Consider the following 22,908-nt stretch of genomic DNA (forward strand, 5'->3'; position numbering starts at 1 on the left):
TTTTTCTCCACGTCAACCCAATGACTTGAATAGTTCATTCCTGAGCAATGACACACCATCACTGTTATTATGTAGGGCATTCTGTGAGTTTTTGATAACTTCCTGATCCACCCCAACTGTCTTTGAGTAAGAATAGTGTCCCTTCCCCCCAACACTGTAATCACAGGGCTCTCCAAAGTACATTCAGAAACTAAAAAGCTCCAAGAGGTTCTGACCCCACATCTTGCTTTTGGACAGTTTGACGTTTAAAACAAACAAGTATTTTTGAACCTCTCATAGCAAACGCATCATATTCCTTGAAATGAAAGCTTCTATTTTATTAAGAAACACGCAGGTTTTCAGAGGAAGATGGGAGAACTGACAGCATTCAAATCCAAATACATGAGAAAATATCTAATGTTCTAAGGTAACCTATTTCATGCTGGTCCTAACACGACTTAACTTCTCTGTGAATTCCTAGCTACAATTTCTGTCTAAAAGTAAATATATCAGGATATACTCTTTTCTACACACAGCCTGAAAGTAGTTTGTCTAACACTGGACTCCAGAGAGACCACAGGTTTTACTCACACTGTACTCACATATGCAAAAGACAAATGGCAGTCTTCTCTTCTTCCTGCCTAAGCTCAGAGCAGAACTACTTTTTTCCATCCCTTTTGACACAACATTTAGTTCTCCCCTTGAGCCCACTGCATCATTTGCGCCTGACATAACTGACCATTTCATGCATTTGTAATAGGTGCAGGTTTTCTAACATGGATGATGTGTTCAGGCATTCGTGCTGTTAGAAAGAAACCTACTACGTTGCCTAATGGTATTTTCAAAAAGATGAAGTGCTGCACAGAGAGAATTCCTAAAGAGCGACTTGCAAAGATTTTGTGTGTGATCATGAAAGGGATTTTTTTTGTAACTCTCCTATGAGAAAGAAGTTGATTTTTGATGTTAGTCCGAACATTTGGGCTAGAACTAGAGTTGTTAGTCACCTGGGGTCAAAAGGCCAAATAGTGTTTGCCAAAGACCCCAGCACCTTACAAAAGCTAGACCGAATTCAAGTTGTTTTCTCAACTCTATTTTTCATTCTGCACAGCAGAGAAGCAGATCATGAAACAAGCCTCCCTCCACTTTAACTTCATCACCATTCTCTGAAACTAAACACATTCCCACCATTTGGATTTCCAAAAGCTTCAGGAGTGGAAGGACCTACCTCTGTATGCAAATAAATAAATAAATAAATAAATCCCAAACCATACACAAATCTTGTAGTTGCATCTGAGAAAACTATAATCCAGCACAGACAAAAGTGATTTTTGCAAATCTTGCAAAAAGTCAGTTATCTAGTATTTTGTTATACTATTTTTCTGATGCTTTCTTTCCTAGCCACACTAGCCACCTTCCTAGTCACTTCCAGAGTTCAGTTTAAATGCGACCTTATAAAACCTACGATCAGCATGTACCTCAGCAGCTTTGAAAACTAGCATGCCACCTACTGACAATTTAATGAATAGAAAATTCAACCATCACTACTTTAAACATTTTAAATTTACCTGCATTCAACTTAAAAGCAAAACTAAAGCGACAAACTCTAGTTAAGTCTACTTGGATGGCACTACTAATACTGTAGTCTAGTATAGGAAAAAGCTACAGAGCACAAATGCTGGCAACAAATCACAAAGCTGTAACTTCAGCTACATTGTAACATCTATTCAGCTTAGCTTTCTGAACCTTTGTCCAACCGTTTTTCCTTCTCTTTTTCATCTGACATTTTACTATTCTATGAAAAGGAGTAAGTGATCCCCTAATCTCTATTTACTTTCTGGTTTCTAGAACAAATGAAAAGCCACATAGTGGCTTCCCAGTAATGTGGAATAACTGCAGCTACTGAACCCAAAGAGAGCTGTTTGAGTTTGTATAGTGTGAGAATTGAAGCATAATTTATTCGCATATTTTAGAAGAATAGTATCTGTGTTTTATTAACCATGCTGTTACTGATTTGGTTTAACATGTACGCATAGCTTTACAATGGAGTAGTTCAGTTGGGCTTCAGGGGTCTGTTCAGGGGAAGTTTCCAAACCTGCACTTTTAAGGTCTGGCTGCCGCGGTTTCTACCTCTGCAACTCGTTAACACAGACTTCCAGAAAGTTATGAGATCCAGGGCTGTGGTGAATCGGCTGTGGCAGACGAACACATCTGAATGAGCTGACTTTAAACAGAGCACCTTAAACTTTGGAAGGAGAGCAACGCCCAGCGCCTGAAGCCCCCAGCCCAGCCTCTAAGTGGTGACCTTCGTGGGCACCAAAGGCACGTGTGCTTTACCTGCAGCCGCGAGTTCATAAGCATAAACTCCCGCTGAGCTTTCAGGTTTTCGTTCATGGACTTGGAGAAGACGAACCCCATGTTGTCCTGGAGCGCAGAAGAGACAAGGCAGGTGAGACCTAGCACGGGGGGGGAAACCTCTGACCCCACCGGGCCTGACCCTACCCGTGGCTCCCGGCCGCCCTGCCCAGCGCCATGCCGGGCGCCGGGACCCAGCCTGCCCCGCCCGCCCCTCGCTGGAGGCCGGCCCCGCCGCCCGTACCCGGGGAGGCCGCCGCGAGCCCGGCCGGGCCCCGCCCCGCTCACCTCGCGGGGATGGCGCCGGTCGTCCCCGGGCCGCGCCGCCGAGCCGCCAGAGGTCAGCGCCCGCCGCCCCCGCCGTCTGCGGCCGCCGATTGGCCGCTGGAGCCGGGCGGGCCGCGGGGCTGGGCCGGGCCGCGCCGCCTGAGCGGGGCTGGGCCGGGCCTTCGGCGGCTGATGGCCGACGCGGGCGGAGCGGTGAGGTTGCGTTTCGTAGCGGGCTTCAAGTGAACGCCCCGCGTCTTACAGCGGGTGGCAGAAAAAAGGGCGGCCGCTATCGGCCTCAGCCGGTGGGGCGGACATCTGCGTCCTTCCCTTCCCTTCCCTTCCCTTCCCTTCCCTTCCCTTCCCTTCCCTTCCCTTCCCTTCCCTTCCCTTCCCTCACTTTAATCTATAGAAACACTCCAGGGAAACCTCCCAGACCTTGTCCCTTCATTAAGCACACCCGCACGCCGTGGCAGGACCGCAGCTCAGGTGTGACGCATCCAGGTGCAAAGTGCGAGCTACACGTAGGCTTCTCGTCGTACTCTGCCTTTCGTAAAGTACCAGGATGTTTTCAAGGCATCGTCAACCACAATTAAAGGCTGACTTTCAAATCCAAATAAATGAAATTTTCATAATTTAAAAAAGTGTAGAGGTAAAACATGTGCCCTGCCAATTAGGTTTTACACAGTGATAGAAATACTGGATAGGATCCCCAGGACTCTTCTTTCAGGACTGAAGAGTATCTCATTAAAGAGTCTAACACCGGTCTGTTGGACTGTGCAGCACCTCAAACTCAACCTCACAGAGACTTTTAGGGAGACTTTTAAGGTTTGGCTGTACAAAGTCTTAGACAATCTTGTATAGGGCCTGCTTTTACCATGAAAGGTTGGACCAGGTGATCTCCACAGTCCCATCTAACCCGGACTTTTCTATGAATCTGATTCTGTGTAGTGACTGTCATTTTAAAATTCTCGCATCTGCTAATGTCTTAACCTGACAATGATTCTTGCTGTCAGTATTCGTATGTTTTCTAAATACATACATTTTGCAAGGTTTTTTTTTTAAATGTCTGAGAAGAAGGCATCTTTTTCTCACAGAATTATTTTTTGTGTTATCTCCATGATGACCCTCCTTTAATTTTTTAATGGCAAAGCAAAAATAGGAGAAAGATAAAGAAGAAAAATATTTATATTTTCTAATATGAAAAATTACTTAACATTTTTACTTTGGGTCTTTTTAAAAACTTGCAGGTACCCTTTTTGTGATATCTTGAAAATGCCTCTGAAAATGTTTGATCTCTTGAACATACACAGTTTGTGAGGAGATACAGCCATTAAAAAGGTGATGGTAGGATGTATTTTCGACTCACAATGTTTGGCAGAGTAGTCCACCTAATTCACAAAGTCATTTTACAGTATAGAATAAGTCTGTTGATTTAATTGCTTGTAGGTGTAAACACTTGTAAGGATGAAGATCTACAGCACAAGATTCTGCATACACCTTTGAAAGCGAGGTTTTTTACCAAAAGCTAATAATTATACTGGAGTGATTGTAGTGCTCACTTGAACAAAAATGCTTACCTGATTTTTTTTTTTTCCTAAAATGCTAACTGCTAATCTTACGAAAGGAATTCTACATCGAAAACTCCTGTTATGGCAGACTTCACTGAGACTTCACTATATACGTGCGTAAGGTTGTACCGAGGTTCAAAACATTCTCAGACATAAAGATAGAGGCCCACCTCGGCATGAGCAGGAGACTACAGCCTACAAGTGAAGAGGAAGGTGGCACCAACTCTCTGAGGTCGTGCTTACTGTGCTGCAGCGATATCGGGGAGAAATTTCCTGCTATACTCCAGCTCCACGCAAGATGGCAGTCCTCCCCTTGCAAGGTAGAGACAGGTATCTCTTTAAACAGGGCCTCAGAGGAGAAAATCATGGTTGAGGGGTCTCTCACTGGTACATTTCAGAGAATGCCAATTTACCTCCAAGCAGTTTACCAAAAATGTCATCCACCCCCACTCACCGACCCCCTTTCAGCCAAGAAAACCATTTCAGTCTGTCCATATTTCTTCTTTTCCTGAGCAGACTGATATTCCAGTGTGCAGTAAACCACTGTGCTGCAATTATGGTAGACCTCTGTATTGCAAAGGTCTGGTTTCTGTGGAGGAGGTAACATGATGAGGCAGCACCTTTCAATTTCCCAGAATAAAGAATAGGGAGAAACTGTAGCTGCATGCTAGAGAAATGGGGCTAGTTTCTGAAGAAATGGTTGAAGATTGAAGAAGTGGAGAGAAAGAAGACTAGTTTTGAAAGAGGCATAAAGAGCCACTGTGGTTTATGCACGTGGAGGGGAGGCAGGTCTGAGCTACGCCAGACTCCAGTTGCTGGAGAGGAGCCCATATGCAACATGGACAGCGGCTCCTGCCTTCCCTTACTGACACCTGCTTGCTGCTCCAGAAACAAGCTGAGCAATTTCACTGATACTGTGAATATTCATGGTACCCCATGAATTCATGGGGTCAGTGTGGGACATTGCTGTCCCATTTCTCACCTTCTACCTCCCTAAGGCACATTGCTCACAGGAAATCATAAACACTCTGAAGAGCCACAATCAAATCCAGAATCTCTATCCTGCTGGGCTGATTGATAACCTGTCTACCGCTCCATCACTGCCTTGGTACTACTGTGCTTCAAAAGCAAAATCAGGGAGCCGGAGATTGGGTCAAAGTGATGCTGCTGAGTCTACTTTGGTACTGTGCCTTATTTATGCACATCATCAGCCAAGAAAAATTGTCCTGTGGATCACGGCAGTATAAAACCTATGTTTAAGCAAAGGCTCTTGTTCAAATGCTCCAGGCTATGGCCTGTTGATAATCAGTTTAACATACAAATGCAATTTTAATTTTGACTTCCATGTAAATTAGCAGCAGTAATAATTTGGAAATACTTGCTTTAGGGCCAAAGCAGATGGATTAATGCAACACACTCCTAAAGCCGTAGCTGGGCCAAATTCACCCAGATGATTTGTCTCTGTTACTCCATTATTCCATTAAAGTCACTGGAACTACACCATGGATGAAACATATTTAATTTTCTCCTCTGATTTGTTATCTGCCCTAAATTACATGAGGAATAAAATATTTCTGACTAGATATAAAGGGGAAATAATTGTTACTTGTGCCAATTTAGATGTTCATTGGATAAATTAAATGTGATTTTTGCATGACATAAAAGAAAAGAAGCCTAAACAATACAAAACAAAACAAACAAAACCAGATGAAATGATGGAAGGAAAGCAAGAATTTTTTCTCTTGTCTTTGTATGTAGTGCAGTGGGAAGAATCTATTAGAATTTTACTGTAATAATATGTAAAACAATTTCCACTTCATAAACAAAATTAAGAAGTAATCAAATCATGCTAGAGATAGCCTGTGGTATAAATATTTGAAAAGGAGATTTGTGTCTGTGTCAGTCTGCTTAATTAAATTCATTTCAGGGTAACTAAAAATGTACTGACTGTAAACATGAATGACTGTAAGACCTTTTTAATCCCATGGTAATTAATTCTTTGACTTGTGGGAGTTGCTAATTTCTCTTTTGGGAAGGATTGTTCAGCAAAAAATCCAGATTTTTACTATCTTAGGTTAATGAAAAAAATATTTCAGTCCTTGAAGATTTTTTTGTTTTCCTATTATGGTTTGTCTTTTGAGAAAAGGAAGTAAATGAATGTATATAGATACATGAACTTTGTAAATCCAAGCATGTACACGGACTGAATATAAACCTTTGGCTTTGACGCAGCAATTTTTTTGTTCGCAATAAGGGAAGTCCCAGTGTTATCTAATCCTCTTAGTTAATTTATCAGCTAGTAATGTTGCACTTAAACGAGAAGCTTCCTCTTCATTCTGGGAATGTTTTCATAGTCGTTTTTTGTTCTGACTGGAAAGAGACTTCTCAGACCTGTCTGCTTTTGTGTAGCTTTATTTTTAGGTACAGTACCTATCTGTTTAAGTAATTTTAAATATGTCATTTAACAATGTCATATTTATTACTAAGCAATTTTAAATGTATGAAAACATTAGATTAATTAGTTACACTAGTTACCTCCATGACCGGCACCAATCCGAACTGGAAGGACAAAACTGAATGGGTAAATTTGATTCCAATTCCTCAAATTCCTGATTTTTTAAATCAAAATCCAAATTTCATTGTTAATTTAGGTGGTAAAATCTACATTTGGATGGGGACATAACAGATAATGAAGTATGGAACAGATCTGCTTCACCTTGTAATTTCAAAGTGAAGACATTCCCAAAGAGATATGCTGCTGCTTAATGTTTGCCCAGGAATAATGTTTGCTTAGCTCATATTTGCTCATTTTGGTTTCCATTTGGGACTCTTATATGACAAGTGCTGTATATGTTAACCAGGTCTCATTCTCTTCTCCATTCCTAGTTGAATTTAAAATAGTTTTTCACTGTAAGAATAGAGAATTGTTTATCATTTCATTTTTTGTTTCTGCTCAACTCTTCTCAAGTTGTTTCACGTGGGCACCAATGTTGCAGCCAGGAGCTGTCTGAGGAATATCAAGAGGTATTACAGAGCCCTGGGAGCAGCAGTGAAGGACTCTGGAGCACAGGTAATTTTTTTTATCAGTCCTCCCAGTCAAAGGCAAGGAGATTGAAAGGGCCAATCGAATCTGGCAAATCAACAAATGGTTACAGGACTGGTGCCACAGATAGGGGTTTGGCTACTTAGACTATGGGACTTGCTTTGAGAAACCTGGTCTGCTGGGGACTGATGGGGTCCACCTGTTAGAGAAAGGGAAAAGCATCTTCAGTCATTGGCTTGCTAAGGTTGTGAAGAGGGCTTTAAACTACAGTTGCCAGGTGACAGGAACCTCAATCCATCCCACTCCTCCCAGTTTGATGGTAGTGTCAGCAATAGATGCCCAGAGCCTGGAGAAGGGTCACGGGTCAGCAGGAGAGCACCTGAAGAGCAGCACAAAGGAATTCCAGCCACTCTAGCCGGTAAGTCAGCTTCATCAGGGGCCCAACTTAATTATCTCCATGCTAACGCACACAGCATGGGAAATAAAAAAGAGGATGGAGATGTACACAAGCCTGCAGGGCTATGACCTCATCGGCATTACAGAGACATGGTGAGATGGCTCCCATGATTGGAGTGTTGGAATGGAAGGATGCATGCTCTTTAGGAAGGAAGGGCAGAGGAGATGAGGAGGGGTTGTTGCCCTCTCTGTCAATGAGCAGCTGGAGTGCCTGGAGCTCTGCCTAGGGATGTATGAGGAGCTGGCAGAGAGCTTAAGGGTCAGCATTACAGGGACGGCAGGGGCAGGGGGCATTAGAGTAGGAGTCTGGTACAGGCCACCTGATCAGGAAGACCAAGCAGATGAGGCCCTCTATAGACAGGTAGAAGCAGCCTCATGTTCACAAGCCCTGGTCCTCATATGAGGGACTTCAACCACCCTGATATCTGCTTTTTCCTCCCCTTAATATTCCATAATAAGCCCAGTGCAACCCTGAAGTGTTTTTCCCCAGCATCCGATAATGTCCCACGGTTCTGGGACAGCCCTGGGGGGCCCGGGCAGGGTGTCCCTTCCTCTGAGTCTTCAGCTTGGCTTCCCACTCTCCTGTGTGCCCCTGTGCTCTTCTGTGGAGGTGGGCTTCTGGCAGGCTGGTGGCTCCTGCGGTGGGCCTGGGACAGCGTATGCTTGGGCTCCCCCTTGACATTGCCTCCCTGTGGGGGTGCAGAGGAGCTTTTGTAGTATGAGCTGGTGCTGCACGTCAGAGGGGTTCACTTTACCTGATTTCACCCAGTCAGCGAGTGCAGCAGGTCTTTGCACATCTCCACAGCAGCACTGTGTCAACAGAAAACCTGCTGGCTTATTGGGAGGGGTGGCTCACCTGTCAACCATCTGCTGGTTTACAACCCCGCAAAAAAAAATTGCTAACCGTGTACAGATGGCAGTGCCTGACATTTATGGCAGAGGGAGCAGAGATCATCCTCAGGATCCTTCAGTACCCACGTGCATGATGCCGCGGATTACTTTTGAATTGCCTTGGTGTCCTACCCTGTACGTGTGCTCACTGCTGAAGCACTCAGCAGTGTCTCAGTACGTATTTTCGTTCTTTAACTCATGAGCGTCCTGAGTAATGTTCTTACTTCGGGGCTGATGTCTTTTGGGAAAGTTACGGGAGCAATGCACCCGGTGTTTTGTTTCCTACGGCCGGGAAGGAGGTGGCGGCAGAGGTGTCGGGGTTTCACCCCGAGGGGGCCGAGGTTGGAGCTGCCCCAGCCCGGCGAGGCCGTTCCGCTTTCGGTTTTGTTTACCGTCAGCGCCGGGCTTTCAGGAATGGAAAAGCCTCCGGGGGCAGCTGCCTGACTCACGGCGCGATGCATCAGCCGCCCGGGGGTGCTTTTCAGGCCCCTTCCTCGCCGGCCGAGGACCGCAGCTCGCAGCAATTCCCGGCGGCCGGGGGCTGAGGGCTGCCGCTGCACGGGGAGGCCGGGCCGGGCCGGGCCGGGGCGGGCCGGAGCCGCCTCCAGCCGCCCCGCAGAGCCCCAGCAGCAGCCGCCGGGGCCGGGAGGGAGAGAGGCGGCCGCGGCAGGTAGGGGGGAGCCGGGCCGGGAGGCGGGGCGGTGGGGCCGTGGCGGTGGGGCCGGGACCACCACCCGGCCACCATAGGGCGCAGCGACGGGCAGGGTGGGGGTCTCCGTCTGTGCTGTGGGGCAGAAGCAACACCAAAAAAAAAAAAAAAAAAAAAAAAAAGCCTCCCCACCCGCCCAAAGAAAAAGAAGGTCACCACTGTAGTTATCTATGCTATAAAATGTGTATATGTATATACATATACACACACACACATATATACGCAGACATCGTTTATGCTTTAATACATTGTATATAATAATATATAAAAATCTGTATCTGTATATCTACCTATACAAACATATGTATATATATAACTGTAAAAATAACCTCCATGGTCTTTTACTTGCTACTAAACACTTGGATGGAAAGTCCAGCTCTGTGAGCTCAAGGCAAGCAATGAAAAAGGGGAAACTGAATTAATGACTCTGAGAGCTGGCTACAACGATGGCTTTTGTGGTCTCAAAGTCATAATTTTACAGATTACTTCGGGTTTCTTTTTTTTTTTGTGCCTTTGTTTCTGAAAAAAATGAAATGTCAGTAAATGTGTTTTTAAGCACAGACGAAAACGGTGGAAATAAGACTTCATCGGTCTCACCTATTGTGGAAATCCACCCCCTCAGCCTGCTAAGGTAGTTTCAGGTTACCAGAACCTAAAGGTTACATTCAGCTGTTTCACATACTGCTGTCATGTTCCTCCCACACTTGAAGCAAAAAGTCCAGCTCTTACCAATTTTGTCTATTATGTGCTTTTGCTTCCATGACCGGTACTGAGTGGGCTGCCAGGTGGAAAGAAGAAAACATTTCCTGAAAACTTTGAAGTGGTCATTTCACAGTATTTTAACTCTTCTGAGAATTTCAAACATTTTTTGAGATAAGTGAAGGCAACATAGATGAGTAAACTTACACTGAAATACATTTAAAGTCATATTTTGTGCTGTTGACGAGTTTATCCCACCACAGTGAGCAGGTTAATGTAAGTAGCATCTTTTGGCTTTTTCATGCTTGTTTTTTTGTTTGTTTGTTTGTTTTTTGCTAAACTAAAACACAGTCTTAGCAAGTCTTGTACTACACAGTGGCACGGCAAGGGGCATTACCATGCTCTGATCTTGTAGAGCGAGGATCTGTTATCCCGGAGAAGGGTAGATGGTACTCTTCATTTTATTCCTATTTATGACCTTCACTCCCGCGATACGTTGTGCAGAAATTTCCAGTCATTGTTAGTTCAGCACCACACATGGTAAAAACTGTCACTTGGTATTAACATGCCAAGGGCTGTTGCTCACATGTTGCTCTAATGAGATGATATGTTTCTTAAAATGCCTATGGCATTTTATGTACTAGTTTTCCCAACAGTGTGTTGTTACTGTGAACCAGTGGTAGCAGTAGAGAATTTTCCCCAGTGGGGAATTTTCCCGTCATGGGGAAGTTTCCTGAAGGAGTAGGTGGAGTTAATCAACATTTAAGTGCTGTCACAAGAAGACTTGGGCAAATAGTTTTGTTCTTCTTGTCATCTCCATTGGATTGTGAGGGAACCAAACAGCCAGCAGCACTGAAGACTATTTTTCGCTGTGAATATCTTTTTGCTTTTATAGAACGGTATTATCCATAGATACCAGAAATCATCAGGAGGAAAGAAGGGGCATTTTGGTAGGTTCTGTAAGAAAAACAGTGAGCTTTGGTGAAGATCTTTGATTGGCATCTGGGTCTCAAGCTGGTTCGACTGAGCCAGCTAGTGTCTGCTTCTGCTCAGGGTGAAACAGAAGAAAGGTCTGTAATGGTTACTGCAGCAAGTTTTTTCGCGTGCATTTGGATTTGATCTGGACCTACTTTTCTTCTCACTGGAAGTGAAAAATTGATTACAACAGCATACTTTCTTGGTCTTGAGGAATTTTGTAAGTAATACTCATACATTTTTTGTGTGTAGCAAGGCTTGTCTTCCTCTGCAGTGGGAGAAAGCATAAAAATTAGAGTTTTGCAATTTCAGGATAGAATCGCAGGTCTGAGAACCATAGAAGAGCTTACTTGCTATCATTATCATCCCTCTCCCAGCAGTTAATCAGAACACCTCTCCTGGAGGTAATGCCTACACAAAAGCGGGTATGGGATGCATGCCCAGGTATGGTTATCATCCCATGACAGTAGTCCACATGCTGTTTTTTTTCTGGGCAGCCTCTCAGCGCTGGTCTCTCTCTGCTTTGAAGAGAGTAGACTGTGTTTTGGGCCTGAGCATACTGCAGCTCCAGTCATCCTGCCAGCGGGGGCCCAGAGCGCCTGCACACTTACTCGGTCAGTGTCAGAGGCTCACTCTGCTGTAGGATGTGTCAGAGTAAGTATGGTCAGGGCACACTTGTGAGACCAGTATTTCACTGTCTTGTTTGAGCACCTTTGCTCTGGAGCTTAGTTGAAGCGCTGACCTGCTTTGTTTCTTAGGCAGAGGCATAATGACAGAGGCATTCTGATGCATGCGCATCACCAGAAACTCTTAGGTACCCACAGGCAGCAAGTTGCTAGTGCTTTTGAGAACATCATTTGTGGTTAAAGAATGAATTGGGTACCTAACCACATAAAGAATTTATTCATCAATGGAACAAATCTTTCATCATGAGGGTCTCTGTTTTTTCATGTTCCTTTTAGGAGAACGTCCAATGTGTTAGATTGGATCCCTTTCTCAGCTCCATCTGCATTGCCTTCTGCAAATGTCCTGTTGGCATCAGGGAGCATCGGTCAGAGGAAAAGAGTAGCTTGAATCAAATTCTTTTGAGGCTAATCCTCTTAATCCAAGATACTGTAAAGTCGCATGTCTTAATGACTCAGGGCAATATTGTTAATTTTTTATCATCTTAATGGTGAAAACCAAAGAAAGACAAACAGTTAAAATGGTAGGATTTGCAGTCCAGTGAGAATTTAAAGAGTTAGGAAGTCTGATGGTTATCACAGTTGCCTAATTTCTTATGCAAATGCTGAAACCACCACTAGAAAACGGTTGAATGCAATCTTTCCTTATTTCTGTGGCTGTTTGGGTATCCAAAATGCAAGTTTTATTTAGATAAAAACCTAGAGTTCTCTGTACTCACAAAAGACTTCTGTTAAAGTCAGTTTAATTTTTTCTTGAGAGTGATTTGAAAAATGATGGCACTGTTTGATCCTAGTACTGCTCTGACTTAAAATGCACGCTTAGCAAGTGCAGTGGGCACGTGAAGGTGACCGTGAAAATTGACATTAATCAGTGTTTTGTAAGTTTAAGTGTTGTCTAGGAGTATAAAAGCCTTATCAGTAAAGAGGGGAAGAAATCTCATGGAAAATTGACGTAATTTGCGTGCTCAGAGGTAAAGCAGCAGAAATTCAAGAAAGCAGAGTTTGTAGGCTGACTGGGTCACTGTTTTACAAAGGCACTATTGTGTGAATGCTCATGAAGTTGTTACTTACCACATAAATTCCCCTCAGAATATATGCAACTTCACAAGCCCTGTGATCAGGACTGTGAAACCAGGTGTCATAAAGTGGGTTGTGTTCACAGTACATTAAAGTAAGGCCAACTGGTGGGAAGAACTGAGTTCTGTTTCCTCCAGTGAACGTGTGTAGAAAAAATCCTCCCTCCTCTTCGAGCAGGAACGACACTTCCTTCTACAGTTTATGGGAACATCTAGGAATTTGTGAGTAATCATTTAGTAATTGATGGAAGTGATAAAATACATGTTTCACCATAAGCAAGGAATTTGTTTAAAGGAAATGAATGTAGTTGCTCTTCCTGGACCCATCCAGGAAGGTTTCTGCCTGACCTACACACAATTTTGTGATCCCTTTGCTAGAGTGGAATTCAGTGCCTTGTGTCCAGTTCTTTGTGTGGAGTGACTGTGAAGTATATTTTACAGTGAAAGTTAGAAAACAAGCAGATATTTACATTCTTCGATTATTTTATCATTTTAGGTTCTACCTGCATCATGGAAAAGCCTTTGCTTCTGTGTATGTTTTCATTCTACTGGCATTTCCTAAATGGTAAGAAGCTGAATTGTAAGAAGTAGCAGAACTATTTAAGTGTCTTTCTTTTCTATGTGTAGGCATGGAAATGTTAACCTCTCAGTTTTCCTGCAGGTGCTGGTGTTTGGGGTTGTTTAGCTTACTGTTTTACATAGAAAGGTCATCATATGCTTTTACATTAAACTAGATCCATATGCTTAATATGGATGGTTTGCTATGGGGCAGGTTAAAATCCCTGTCAGCGTTTCAGCCCAGACACCAATTAAGACAAGGTACTATTTGCATTACACAAAATTTTCTTTTGTGGCAGTGTGAGGCTTGGGAATTGTTACGTATTTTTGAACATCCTGTGTAAAAAGAATTGACATTTATATGAACAGAACATTCTCGTAAGAGGCACTAACAATTGCCTGTTACTATAGTGGTGTTCTGAAAGCAACACCTGAGGGGGTGTGCGCACTCATACTGCTATTTTTAATATACGCATACTGCTTTTTTGTGCATTTATGCACAAAGCAGGTTTCTGCAGGTATAAATAACCCTGTTTGTCCCAAACTTGGGAAAGTGCATGCAAAAAAGTTCAACTTTAAGAACATGGCAGATACTTCTAGTCCTTAAAATGTCATTTATACTTATATATATACTGTGTGTGTGCGTGTGATAAAGCATGACTTTCAAAATTAGGCTTATAATTGGAAAATTAAGTTTTCTTTCAAATTTTGTTTTTCAGCTTTATTCACTGTTGAAGCTCCCCAGTCACTCTACACCGTGGAACTAGGCAACAACGTGACCATGGAATGCACATTTCCAGTGAATGGGAAACTAAAGTTTAGAGATTTAAGTGTCAGCTGGGAAAAAAAAGATGAACTTGGAAAGGATGTGTATGTACTTCTCAAAGGAGAGGAAGACTTCAAAAGTCAGCACAGTGACTTCAGGGGGAGAATAAAATTGTTGAAAGAGAATCTGAAGCTGGGGCAGTCTCTCCTTCAGATCATGGATGTGAAGCTCAGAGATGCAGGGTTTTACCGCTGTCTTATTGACTATGGGGGAGCTGACTACAAGACCATCAATCTGAAGGTTCAGGGTGAGTTCTACCACAGGACATTCACTGCTAGATGATACTGTTGAAAGATTTTGGGGGCATCCTGGAAGGAAGGCATGTCTGCACTAGCGTTTCAAGAAAGCTCTCCGGAGACAGTAGAAGCCTCATGGCCATTGCACAGCTGTATAACCGTATGTTTTAATCTATGTGGAATCCATGTTCTGTCCTTTATTTGCCAGACATATAGTGTGGCAAAAGCCATTTAGACAGAGCAAAGATCAGAAAGCTATTGCAATTTCCAGAACAGTGTCAACACTGTAATAAACCCTGTACCTCAATTACTATAGAGACACCCTATAGTGATATTTACTTTTTCTGTCAGGAGTATTATTTACAAAGGCCAAACTTGGCCCAAGCACAGAAACTTGGCCCAAGGGCCTTATCCTTGGAGATAAGGAAAAGGTATCTTGCTTATATATGCTGTTCTTTTAGCTTCCTCCTAGTAATCATCTTCCTTAATTTCTTTAGCTCCTTATAGAAACATAACCCAAGGAGTGGTGAGCACAGGAGACAAGGAATGGAAGTTAACCTGTCAATCAGAAGGATACCCAAAAGCTGAAGTGATATGGCAAAATGGAGAATATGAGGATTTGACTGATAAGGCAGATACAAGTTATGAAACTGGAAGTGACCAGCTGTATCGTGTGACAAGTACACTCACAATCAAAAATAGGACTCACGAGAATTTTCGTTGTATCTTCTGGAATAAGGAGCTTCAAAAAAATACATCTGCAATTTTATACATAGCAGGTAACTTTTCTAAATTTCATTTAAGGTAATGCATTTTAAGATATTATGTAATTTTGTCCCAGTTGGATCAGCCATTATTTCTTTTTCCTGTATAATTTTGAAAAGGCTAAAAAGAAATACCTGTGTGTTACATTTTGCTATTAACGTACACTTCCACCATACCAACATGTTCATTATGCTTGTGTGGTTGGATCTAGTTGTTCATGGTTAAAATTTTGCATGACCTACATGAATTTCACCTAAATGGTAATTGCATGTGAACCTGTTAAAAAATGTTCAATTATTTGAAAAGCTTGTAGCTTTTCAAGCTTTCAAAAAAGTCTAGAAATGAGACTCTTCCATGTAAATTAAATACACCTTTCAAAAACCATTCTGTTTTGATGATGAGAATTGCCAAGTGAATTTGAACATACTGGTCTTTTCCTATTAATACAGCTTTTGCTGTGACCATATTTAAATTTAACAAATTTTACACAAATATTTTTCCTGATAAAATGTGGATTGAGGGAAGATGTACAAAGACGAATACAATTTCCCATTAGACTTTTTAATTGGGTACCACACCTACTGCTTTTGCTTGCTCTTCCTTTTTGCGTTGTACCTATGATATAGTTCAACTAGGCTGGAGATCCAGCTCACAAGCAATATTACTGTTTATCAGTTACTGTTACTCCAGTCATTTCCCTGGTCCACTTCCTTGTGCAGTCTTAAAAATGATGGTGCTGACATGTTTTTTGGGAGTGACGAGGGTGGAAACAGTCAGCTCAGAGTAGGAAAACTAAGTCAGCCTTTCAAAGGGTGGTGAGAGGGTGAGTTCAGTTCTGACAAGAAATGCATCCGGGCTTCGAGGAAGACACCTGTATGCATCATAGCTTTACCACAACAAAGGGACTCTCTTTCTCTGGCAGCTGTTTCCTGTAGTCCTGACAGAAGGACATTAAGCTGGATGTAGACTTTGCACCTTGGTGATAAACAGGATTTGTGACAGGAAGGAAAGGCACTATCATAGGGAATGCAGGAAGAAAAGACGGATATGAATATGTTCTATCTCTTTTGCCTTTGTTGGGGTAATGAGATACATTGAAGTGCATCATCAGCACCAGGCCTTAGACACAATCTAAAAATCTGTTACCACGTCAATCTAAAATGCTCATAGCGAAAGTAATTGGATGAAAATGAAAGAAAAAGGGAGAAGCTTATGTAATTCTGCAATGTCTTTCCCCTACTCGTTTTTCCTGAAGATTCAGCTGATGATGTGCTGCGGACTGAGAGCAGACGCTTTGTTGGGGCAATTCTCGTTGTGACTGCTCTTGTTGGATCAGTGCTATTTATTCTCTGCATAAGAAAAGGTATTCAAGTTATTTATTTTGGCGTATTGCAGTTGTTATCAGTCTGTTCTGTTGATTCATCCTCACAGAGGTGAGATGAAATAATAAAAGCCTGCCTTAGATCCTTCATCCTGAAACCACTCAGTTTTTACCACAATTTATTTCTGTTTCTTCACCTGACCTAATCAGACGCTAGCTGTTAAGTTAGCAGAGTGGAAGAGGTTGTCAGCCCCTCACAGACCATTTACCATGGATTTCTTTTTTTTTTTTTTAAATTACCATTACTTTTTCTTACAGGTAATGAGGTAGAGCGATATGATTAGTATTTAATCTATTGAAACACCAAAGCAGAGTTTGCACCTACCAGAAATGGAAGCTATTCTGTGTCCTCCCTTTTAACTGGGGACATGAATGCTCAGAGCAGATAGGGCACTTCCGTTTTTTTTTTAAGATTTTTTGCTGCGATCTGTTATGGACTGTAGATATATCTCCATTCTGGCTAAAATACCTTTAAAATGGTACATTACACATGAAGTGATACGTCCAACATTTTGAGTCTGAAAGTTTTTTTTTTTTCATAAGAGATTCCCACTGTAGCTTGATACCACTTGTTTCATTTCTTTGTTAAGTTTTGAGGTTTTTCAGTTCACTTGACTGACTTGAATTGGATATTTTCAGCATCACACTGTGCTGAAAGCATTGGCAGTAATTTGTTTTAATTTGCTACAAGCCAGAGGAAAACCTTGGAGAACTAATTTTAATGTATTCAAGCATGAAAATAATACACTTATGCACCAAGATTAAAAAAAAAGTTTGAAATGTGTTGCATAGCCTGAAGTAAGTACTTCATACACACACACACACACACATACATCCCTTCCTTATGGGATGATGGATTTATTCAAGGATTTTGTGATCAGTGATACTTTTTTACTTTATGACACATACAATAAAGTCATGCAGATCTCAGAACATCCATTGAAAATATCAGAAGGAAAGTGTTTTTTTCTGAACATTCTTTTTTTGGCTGGAACTCTTCCTCAAATTATAATACATTTGTGATTTTATTTTTTTTAGCTTATCTATAGCTACTTTTTTTTTTTCTTTCCAAATAGTTTTTGAGCTTTTTTTTTTTTCTTGTCAAGCTGCATGCAGAGAAAAAGTACTAGAGGCATTGGTACAGTACTCTTAGCGTTGTAATACCATACTCACATGATTCAGTTAAATGTTACCAGATGAAAATGAACAAGACAGTAACCTAAGTTCTTCTCTTGAAATTCCCCAATTTTGTAGTAGATGTAAATGGGTAGCTGCCATGAAATTAAGCTGGAACTGATGCAAAAGCTAGTTGCAATGTCTTTTCAAGTGTTATCTCAAAACTTTGTACACTAAGAGAAATGTGCTTTCTCAGGATGTGCACCTGAACTGGTTTTCCTGTCTGCCAGCTCTCTCGTTCCTAGTGAGTCAGAAACAGCACTAGTTTCTGGCTGCAAATTACACAAAAACACAACATCTACAGCGAGTCTTCATGTTCAAAATCCATGAAATACATGGTAGAATTTAATGTGGATATTCACGTTACAAACTCATCTCATGCATAGGTGCTATGGAAACGTCCTGGGAGAAGTGTTTGTAAAGAGGATACTGCTAGGAACATGATAGGAACAGGAGCAGAACATGAAAGTGGAAGAAGGGACAGCAAAATCCTTGACTTCTCTGAAGATTCCCATGTGGGGATTTCAGTGAAGGTCAGAAGTTTCCTAGGTTGCTTGAGTTTTCTTTATCATGTGCATGTGTACATGATAATATATATATGCATGATGTATTTGATTAACGTGATATATGTGATTAACATGATTATGCCATTTATATATGTGTCATAAACGACAAATGGATTGAGCTAAAGTACTAATGAGAGTGTTTTTCTTTTAAAACCCAAGCCATCCTAGATTATCAGCCAGGTGATTCTTTAAGAACAGAACCTCCCTGGAAGATGTGCTTTTCCCCCCTTTTGACTCCCGTCTTGTTCTCTGTTGCCCAATGTGTTCAAATTCTTGGTGAAAAAACCCTTTGAACGAGTACTTTTCTGTCATGTTAGTGTATGATGCCAATGGAGTTCTGTCTTTGCAACTAGAAAGGAAATGAGAAGGAGAACTGGCAGACTGCAGGCACTAAAGAGTACATCTTAAAGCCTTTGTAGAAGTGGAGAGTTTTGAGAACCAGTGATGACACTATGCTAAGAGTACCCTTCCTGCCAGTGTGCTTAAGACCCTACTAGATCTAAAATGAGTATTTTGCTTTTGATTTGATTTTTCTCTCTTATTGTTTTTCAGCTAGTACAAGTAAGGACAAGGGAACGTGCATGGCTAACTCATCAGTGAATGTAGCAAGTATGTACTTATGGCATAAATCTATCTCAGTGTGACTCTTGTGGAAATAATTGAGAAATGATTCTGTAATTGAGAATTCTTTCTGTCATGGTGACAACAATAGGCAAAAATACATTCAGCTGTCATTTTGCTTTCTACTTTCTGTTTAAGTAACAACTAGAAATTGAAGAGTCAGTTTTGATACTCTGTTAACTTCTGGAAAGGAAAACATGAAAAAAAAAAGCATACCTGTTCCGGGAGCAGGTACAGTCTGTGATTTAGGAAGTCAGTGACAGGATGGGACCTGCTGCCTGGAACGTACGCCTCAGTATGTTGGATGGCAGCACATCCTGGTGCATAGGATCTGAACTGGAGTTTTAGTTACATTGATTTGATCATGTTATCTCCAGTATTATAATGTGCGTTTGAGGCTGTTGAGAGGATCACAGAAAGAAGTTCCCTAGTAGCTTCTTTTTCCTCCTGTTGAGATACTGGTGCTAGTTAGTAAAGCTCACTATATGACCAGTACCACCATGACAATTAGAAATGGAAGTGAAAGTGGAGAGAGTTGATATTTAAAGAGGGAGAGAAGAGATTAAAATCCTTTAGCCTTCTCTTGTGATGGCTTACGGTGTTTTTTTGTGTGTGTTTTATTTGTTGTTTGGTTTTATTTAGAAACTGCTTTAAACTATACTACTCTATGAAAGTTAGTTCATATAGGCTGTTTTTTTTGTTGTTTGTTTTTTTGTTTTTTCCTTAAGAAAACTTTTTTTAACTATACTTGCCCCAAATGGACACAATATTTGCTATTAGTCTCTTCCCTGGCCTGTGTTTAAGTCACATGCTTCCTGGAAGGCCTGAGACAGCACCTTTTTACGAAGATTTATCACTATATGAGTAGTTTAATTTGTGCTGACTGTTATCTGTATGTCTATGGTTTGTTTTAAGAGCTGCCAAAAGATAAGGATACACATGACTGGAGAGGTCCTCCTTTTGAAGAGGAAGAGTTGAAATGTAAGCATAAATGATAATGCTAAAAATAGTGGCAAATTCCACACAGCATAAATCATTCGTTGTCATCACGTCTAATGACCATAAGAGTCTTGATTCATGGCTACTTTATTTAGTTCTTTGTTTCAACAGACAGAGTCTTCAAGAAGAGTATAGCCTCCTATTACCTCTTAGAAACTCACCATCAGCACTATTTCTCTGCTGGGAGATATGTAAAAATAACTAATCTAGTTTAAAAAAAATAAAAAAGCCCTGCAAAAGAAGATATGGTATATAAATATACAAATTGGTCTTGTATCTAGCTCATATTTTTGCTACAAAAGGAGTTGTGCTAGCAAAACCAAAGGAGCGATGATGATGATGGTGGGGAGGGAGACCTTAACCCATCACTAGCACTCAAGCTGTATAAGGCTATGAGATTCTGTCACAGCAAAGCAAGAAAATAAGTAACTGAATCTCTGAAACCTCTGAAGTAGATTCTGGTATGAAACAAAAGAGTGAAATTATTGAAGTTTTTCTTTCACCTTCTTTCTGACCTCTAAAGCACTTAAATTACATTCCACATCCCTCCTTGTTAAGCTTTACAAACACCTAAACAAGGTCAAGCAGGTCTAGATCTATGAGCGAAAATGTTAGGGCTTAAGGATACACTGCTAGGGATACTGACAATAGGGCACTGAAAAATGTATTGGATTTTGAAGGAAAGAATGACTTAAGCCACAGAAATATCACTGTATTTATTAGGAGAGCACTTTCCACCAGTGTGTTTGAACTACCACTTTACTTCCTGCCATGTTCACCCTCTACATGACCTTTATATTAATTTCATTTTAGATCTTTCATTCTGACAATGAAGGAATTTTTCTTGGTTCCACTAAACTCTATGAAAGAGTCACAAAGCCATGAAATGTTCTGTTATTTTATCATTTTGTGATTTGATAATTTTTTTTTATGTAATTCTTCCTTTTACAGATATACAGATTGAGAAGACTTAGAGAAAGCAAGGAAAGCTTTCTGAAGGTTTGATGGTTCTGCTGTTCTGTGCTCTGTGTATTCAGGGAGATACTAATATTTTGTTTTTATTCTGTGGTTGCAACCTTCTTCCATACCATTGTAACTCAGGAAAACTGCAATGAAGTTAATAGAATTATCATAGCATAAAAGGCCCTTGGATTCAGGCCTCTGTATATGTGACTATGTATGAAAGTGTTTATCTAAATGTCCACATTTCTGCTTTCTCAATTTTATGCACTTTCAAGGACACATCCTATTTAAAAATATCTTTAAGGTAAAGCACTTTAGGTCCATGACCATAAGGAATTTCATAGCTAATTCTTAAATAGTCCATGTTCTGGACTTTTTTTATTTTATTTTTTTTTTTACCTGCCTGAGCTCTCAGTTCAGTGTAGAGATTTTTTTTCCAGCTTGTAAAGAATGTTTTCAATACTTTGATCCACATAAAAGATACAGGTGCAACAGGAAAAGGTGCCATACATACAAGGCATTTTCTGTCTTAACTGTAGATCTTAAAATATTGGCTACTCAGAGCTAAGTCTGAAATGGGCATTGTAACCTTCTTGACAACTGTGATTGGGAAATTATTAGATAATACTAAGCTCCTTTCTCTGAAAAAGTTGTTTTGGGGATTTAATTTCCTTTTGATATAGCTGGCACTACTTGGTTACTGCTTGTTACTCTTCTGATTTACCATTTGGGGATAATGCAACTCTTTGGACCTTCAGAAAGAACAGCTCTTGATTTGGACTACCTTTTTTTCATCCTGGAAACAGAAGAGGAACCTTCTCGCTGTCAGGACATGAAATGTATGTTCTTGTGATTAGTTCAGAAATGCTTATGGAATGTACTCCTGGATCCCATTTCCTAAAGCTATTGCTTTGTTACATTTTTCAAGGTGCATAGCTTGTTTGTTTGTTTGTCGTACACAGATTAAAATTATTTATTGCAATGCTGTTCACAGTTATATTCCATTATATTTTTTTAATAAAATATGTTTCATTTTTCTTGTGGCTTTTTTTTTCTTTCCATCTTTGACTTGTCAATATGTGGTATTAGGACTACTCATGCTGTTTCTGGGAAACTCAGGTATCTAAGATTAGGGTGTAGACACACACTGTTCTCTGTGTGTCTCATTAGAGACATATAGTCTCTGATGGCTCTCAGAAAGACAAGACAGTGACGATCTGGAATCTCACTGGACTCAAATTATATTTTTTCAGTTTAAAATTAGTTTGTTGTGCATTCCTAGAGATGCAAATGCAGGCCTCAGTCCAGGTCTTCATTGCTAGTGGTATTCAATCTAGCTAATATAAAGTTGTGTTTAGTATGTCTAAGTAAGCTGCCTTACAGAGCAGAGTATACAGAGAAATGCTTCTCATAATCAAAATTGAGACGGTAGACCTAAGTTAAGTGAAACAGTTACTATAAAGCGATTAATTCATTGCAGAGCTTGCATGTTCTCATACTGATTCATGCTGTTTGACTCCAAGAATGCAATGTGATCTTGGACATCCCCTTCAGCTTCCCAAAATGTTTTTTGAAGCCTCTATCCTGTTGTCACTGAAGGCGATGACCAATTTTCAATTACTCCTGGAGTGCAAGAATTGCTTTAGAAATGCTATGACCATGTGTAGAAAATTCACTGCCTCTCTACACACACATATAGTTTCATATTACCGTATAAATAATGCCCCTCAGAAAACCTCTTAATTTTCTACTTCCTATTTGAGACTGCAGCAGCTGTTTGCATGCTGAAGTAAAAGTGAAAAAGCTACTCCTTTCAATTATTTTCACCCTTCACAAGGCAGTGCTTTTAGTGTGTGCTTAATGTCATGAACTGAAATTGATGTCTTTCTTATCAAACCCCACAGGTCATCAGGAACTGCTACATTTATCTTTTTCCCAGAAAGGGAAAAGATAAGTTATCATTGACAAACATTTTTAGAGGTCCAGAATTGCTAAGAAAAGCCTGGTCTGTGTGCACAGTCAAAATTGTCTTACTGGCATTTGAATGATTTTCAATCATTCATTTGAAAAAATGTAATAATGTACCAGTTTGAACCAGTTTAGCAACGTAGTATTT

At 40.9% G+C, this 22,908-nt stretch overlaps 2 protein-coding genes across 4 annotated transcripts in view; one reads left to right on the forward strand and one right to left on the reverse strand.

Moving 5' to 3' along the window:
* PLGRKT (plasminogen receptor with a C-terminal lysine) overlaps window positions 1-2,750 on the reverse strand; it is a 30,418-nt gene extending 27,668 nt beyond the window's left edge. The window contains exons 1-2 of one of the 2 annotated variants that reach the window (XM_035567662.2): window positions 2,620-2,750; window positions 2,314-2,400 (exon numbers count right to left, since the gene is read on the reverse strand). In XM_035567662.2, coding sequence (XP_035423555.1) covers window positions 2,314-2,394 — 81 coding nt within the window. In that variant the 5' untranslated portion in view covers window positions 2,395-2,400; window positions 2,620-2,750. Of the gene's footprint in view, window positions 1-2,313; window positions 2,401-2,575 lie in introns of both variants that reach the window. The other variant, XM_035567663.2, reaches the window with a different exon arrangement.
* Window positions 2,751-2,752: 2 nt separating this feature from the next.
* On the forward strand, window positions 2,753-21,827 carry CD274 (CD274 molecule). Of its 2 annotated transcripts, XM_035567655.2 has the most exons (10): window positions 2,753-2,811; window positions 4,226-4,489; window positions 7,138-7,239; window positions 13,198-13,266; window positions 13,979-14,332; window positions 14,819-15,100; window positions 16,342-16,449; window positions 18,762-18,818; window positions 19,746-19,811; window positions 20,781-21,827. In XM_035567655.2, exons 2-10 carry the CDS (start codon window positions 4,468-4,470, stop codon window positions 20,801-20,803), a joined length of 1,083 nt encoding a protein of 360 aa, XP_035423548.1. In that variant the 5' UTR covers window positions 2,753-2,811; window positions 4,226-4,467; the 3' UTR covers window positions 20,804-21,827. The 2 variants fall into 2 exon arrangements, with proteins under 2 accessions (XP_035423548.1, XP_035423549.1); XM_035567656.2 differs by lacking the exons at window positions 2,753-2,811; window positions 4,226-4,489; window positions 7,138-7,239 and adding an exon at window positions 8,666-9,229.
* The last annotated feature ends 1,081 nt before the right edge of the window (window positions 21,828-22,908 follow it).

The sequence above is a fragment of the Cygnus atratus genome, chromosome Z (genome assembly GCF_013377495.2).
Source record: "Cygnus atratus isolate AKBS03 ecotype Queensland, Australia chromosome Z, CAtr_DNAZoo_HiC_assembly, whole genome shotgun sequence".
NCBI lineage: Eukaryota > Metazoa > Chordata > Aves > Anseriformes > Anatidae > Cygnus > Cygnus atratus.

Bases quoted from the DNA above. Each gene is read 5' to 3' on its own strand.
- CD274 (XM_035567655.2), top strand. From the start codon at position 4,468: ATGGCAGTCCTCCCCTTGCAAG. The intron at 14,333-14,818 runs GTGAGTTCTACC...TAATTTCTTTAG, and splicing joins CATCAATCTGAAGGTTCAGG to CTCCTTATAGAAACATAACC. The intron at 19,812-20,780 runs GTAAGCATAAAT...TTCCTTTTACAG, and splicing joins TGAAGAGGAAGAGTTGAAAT to ATATACAGATTGAGAAGACT.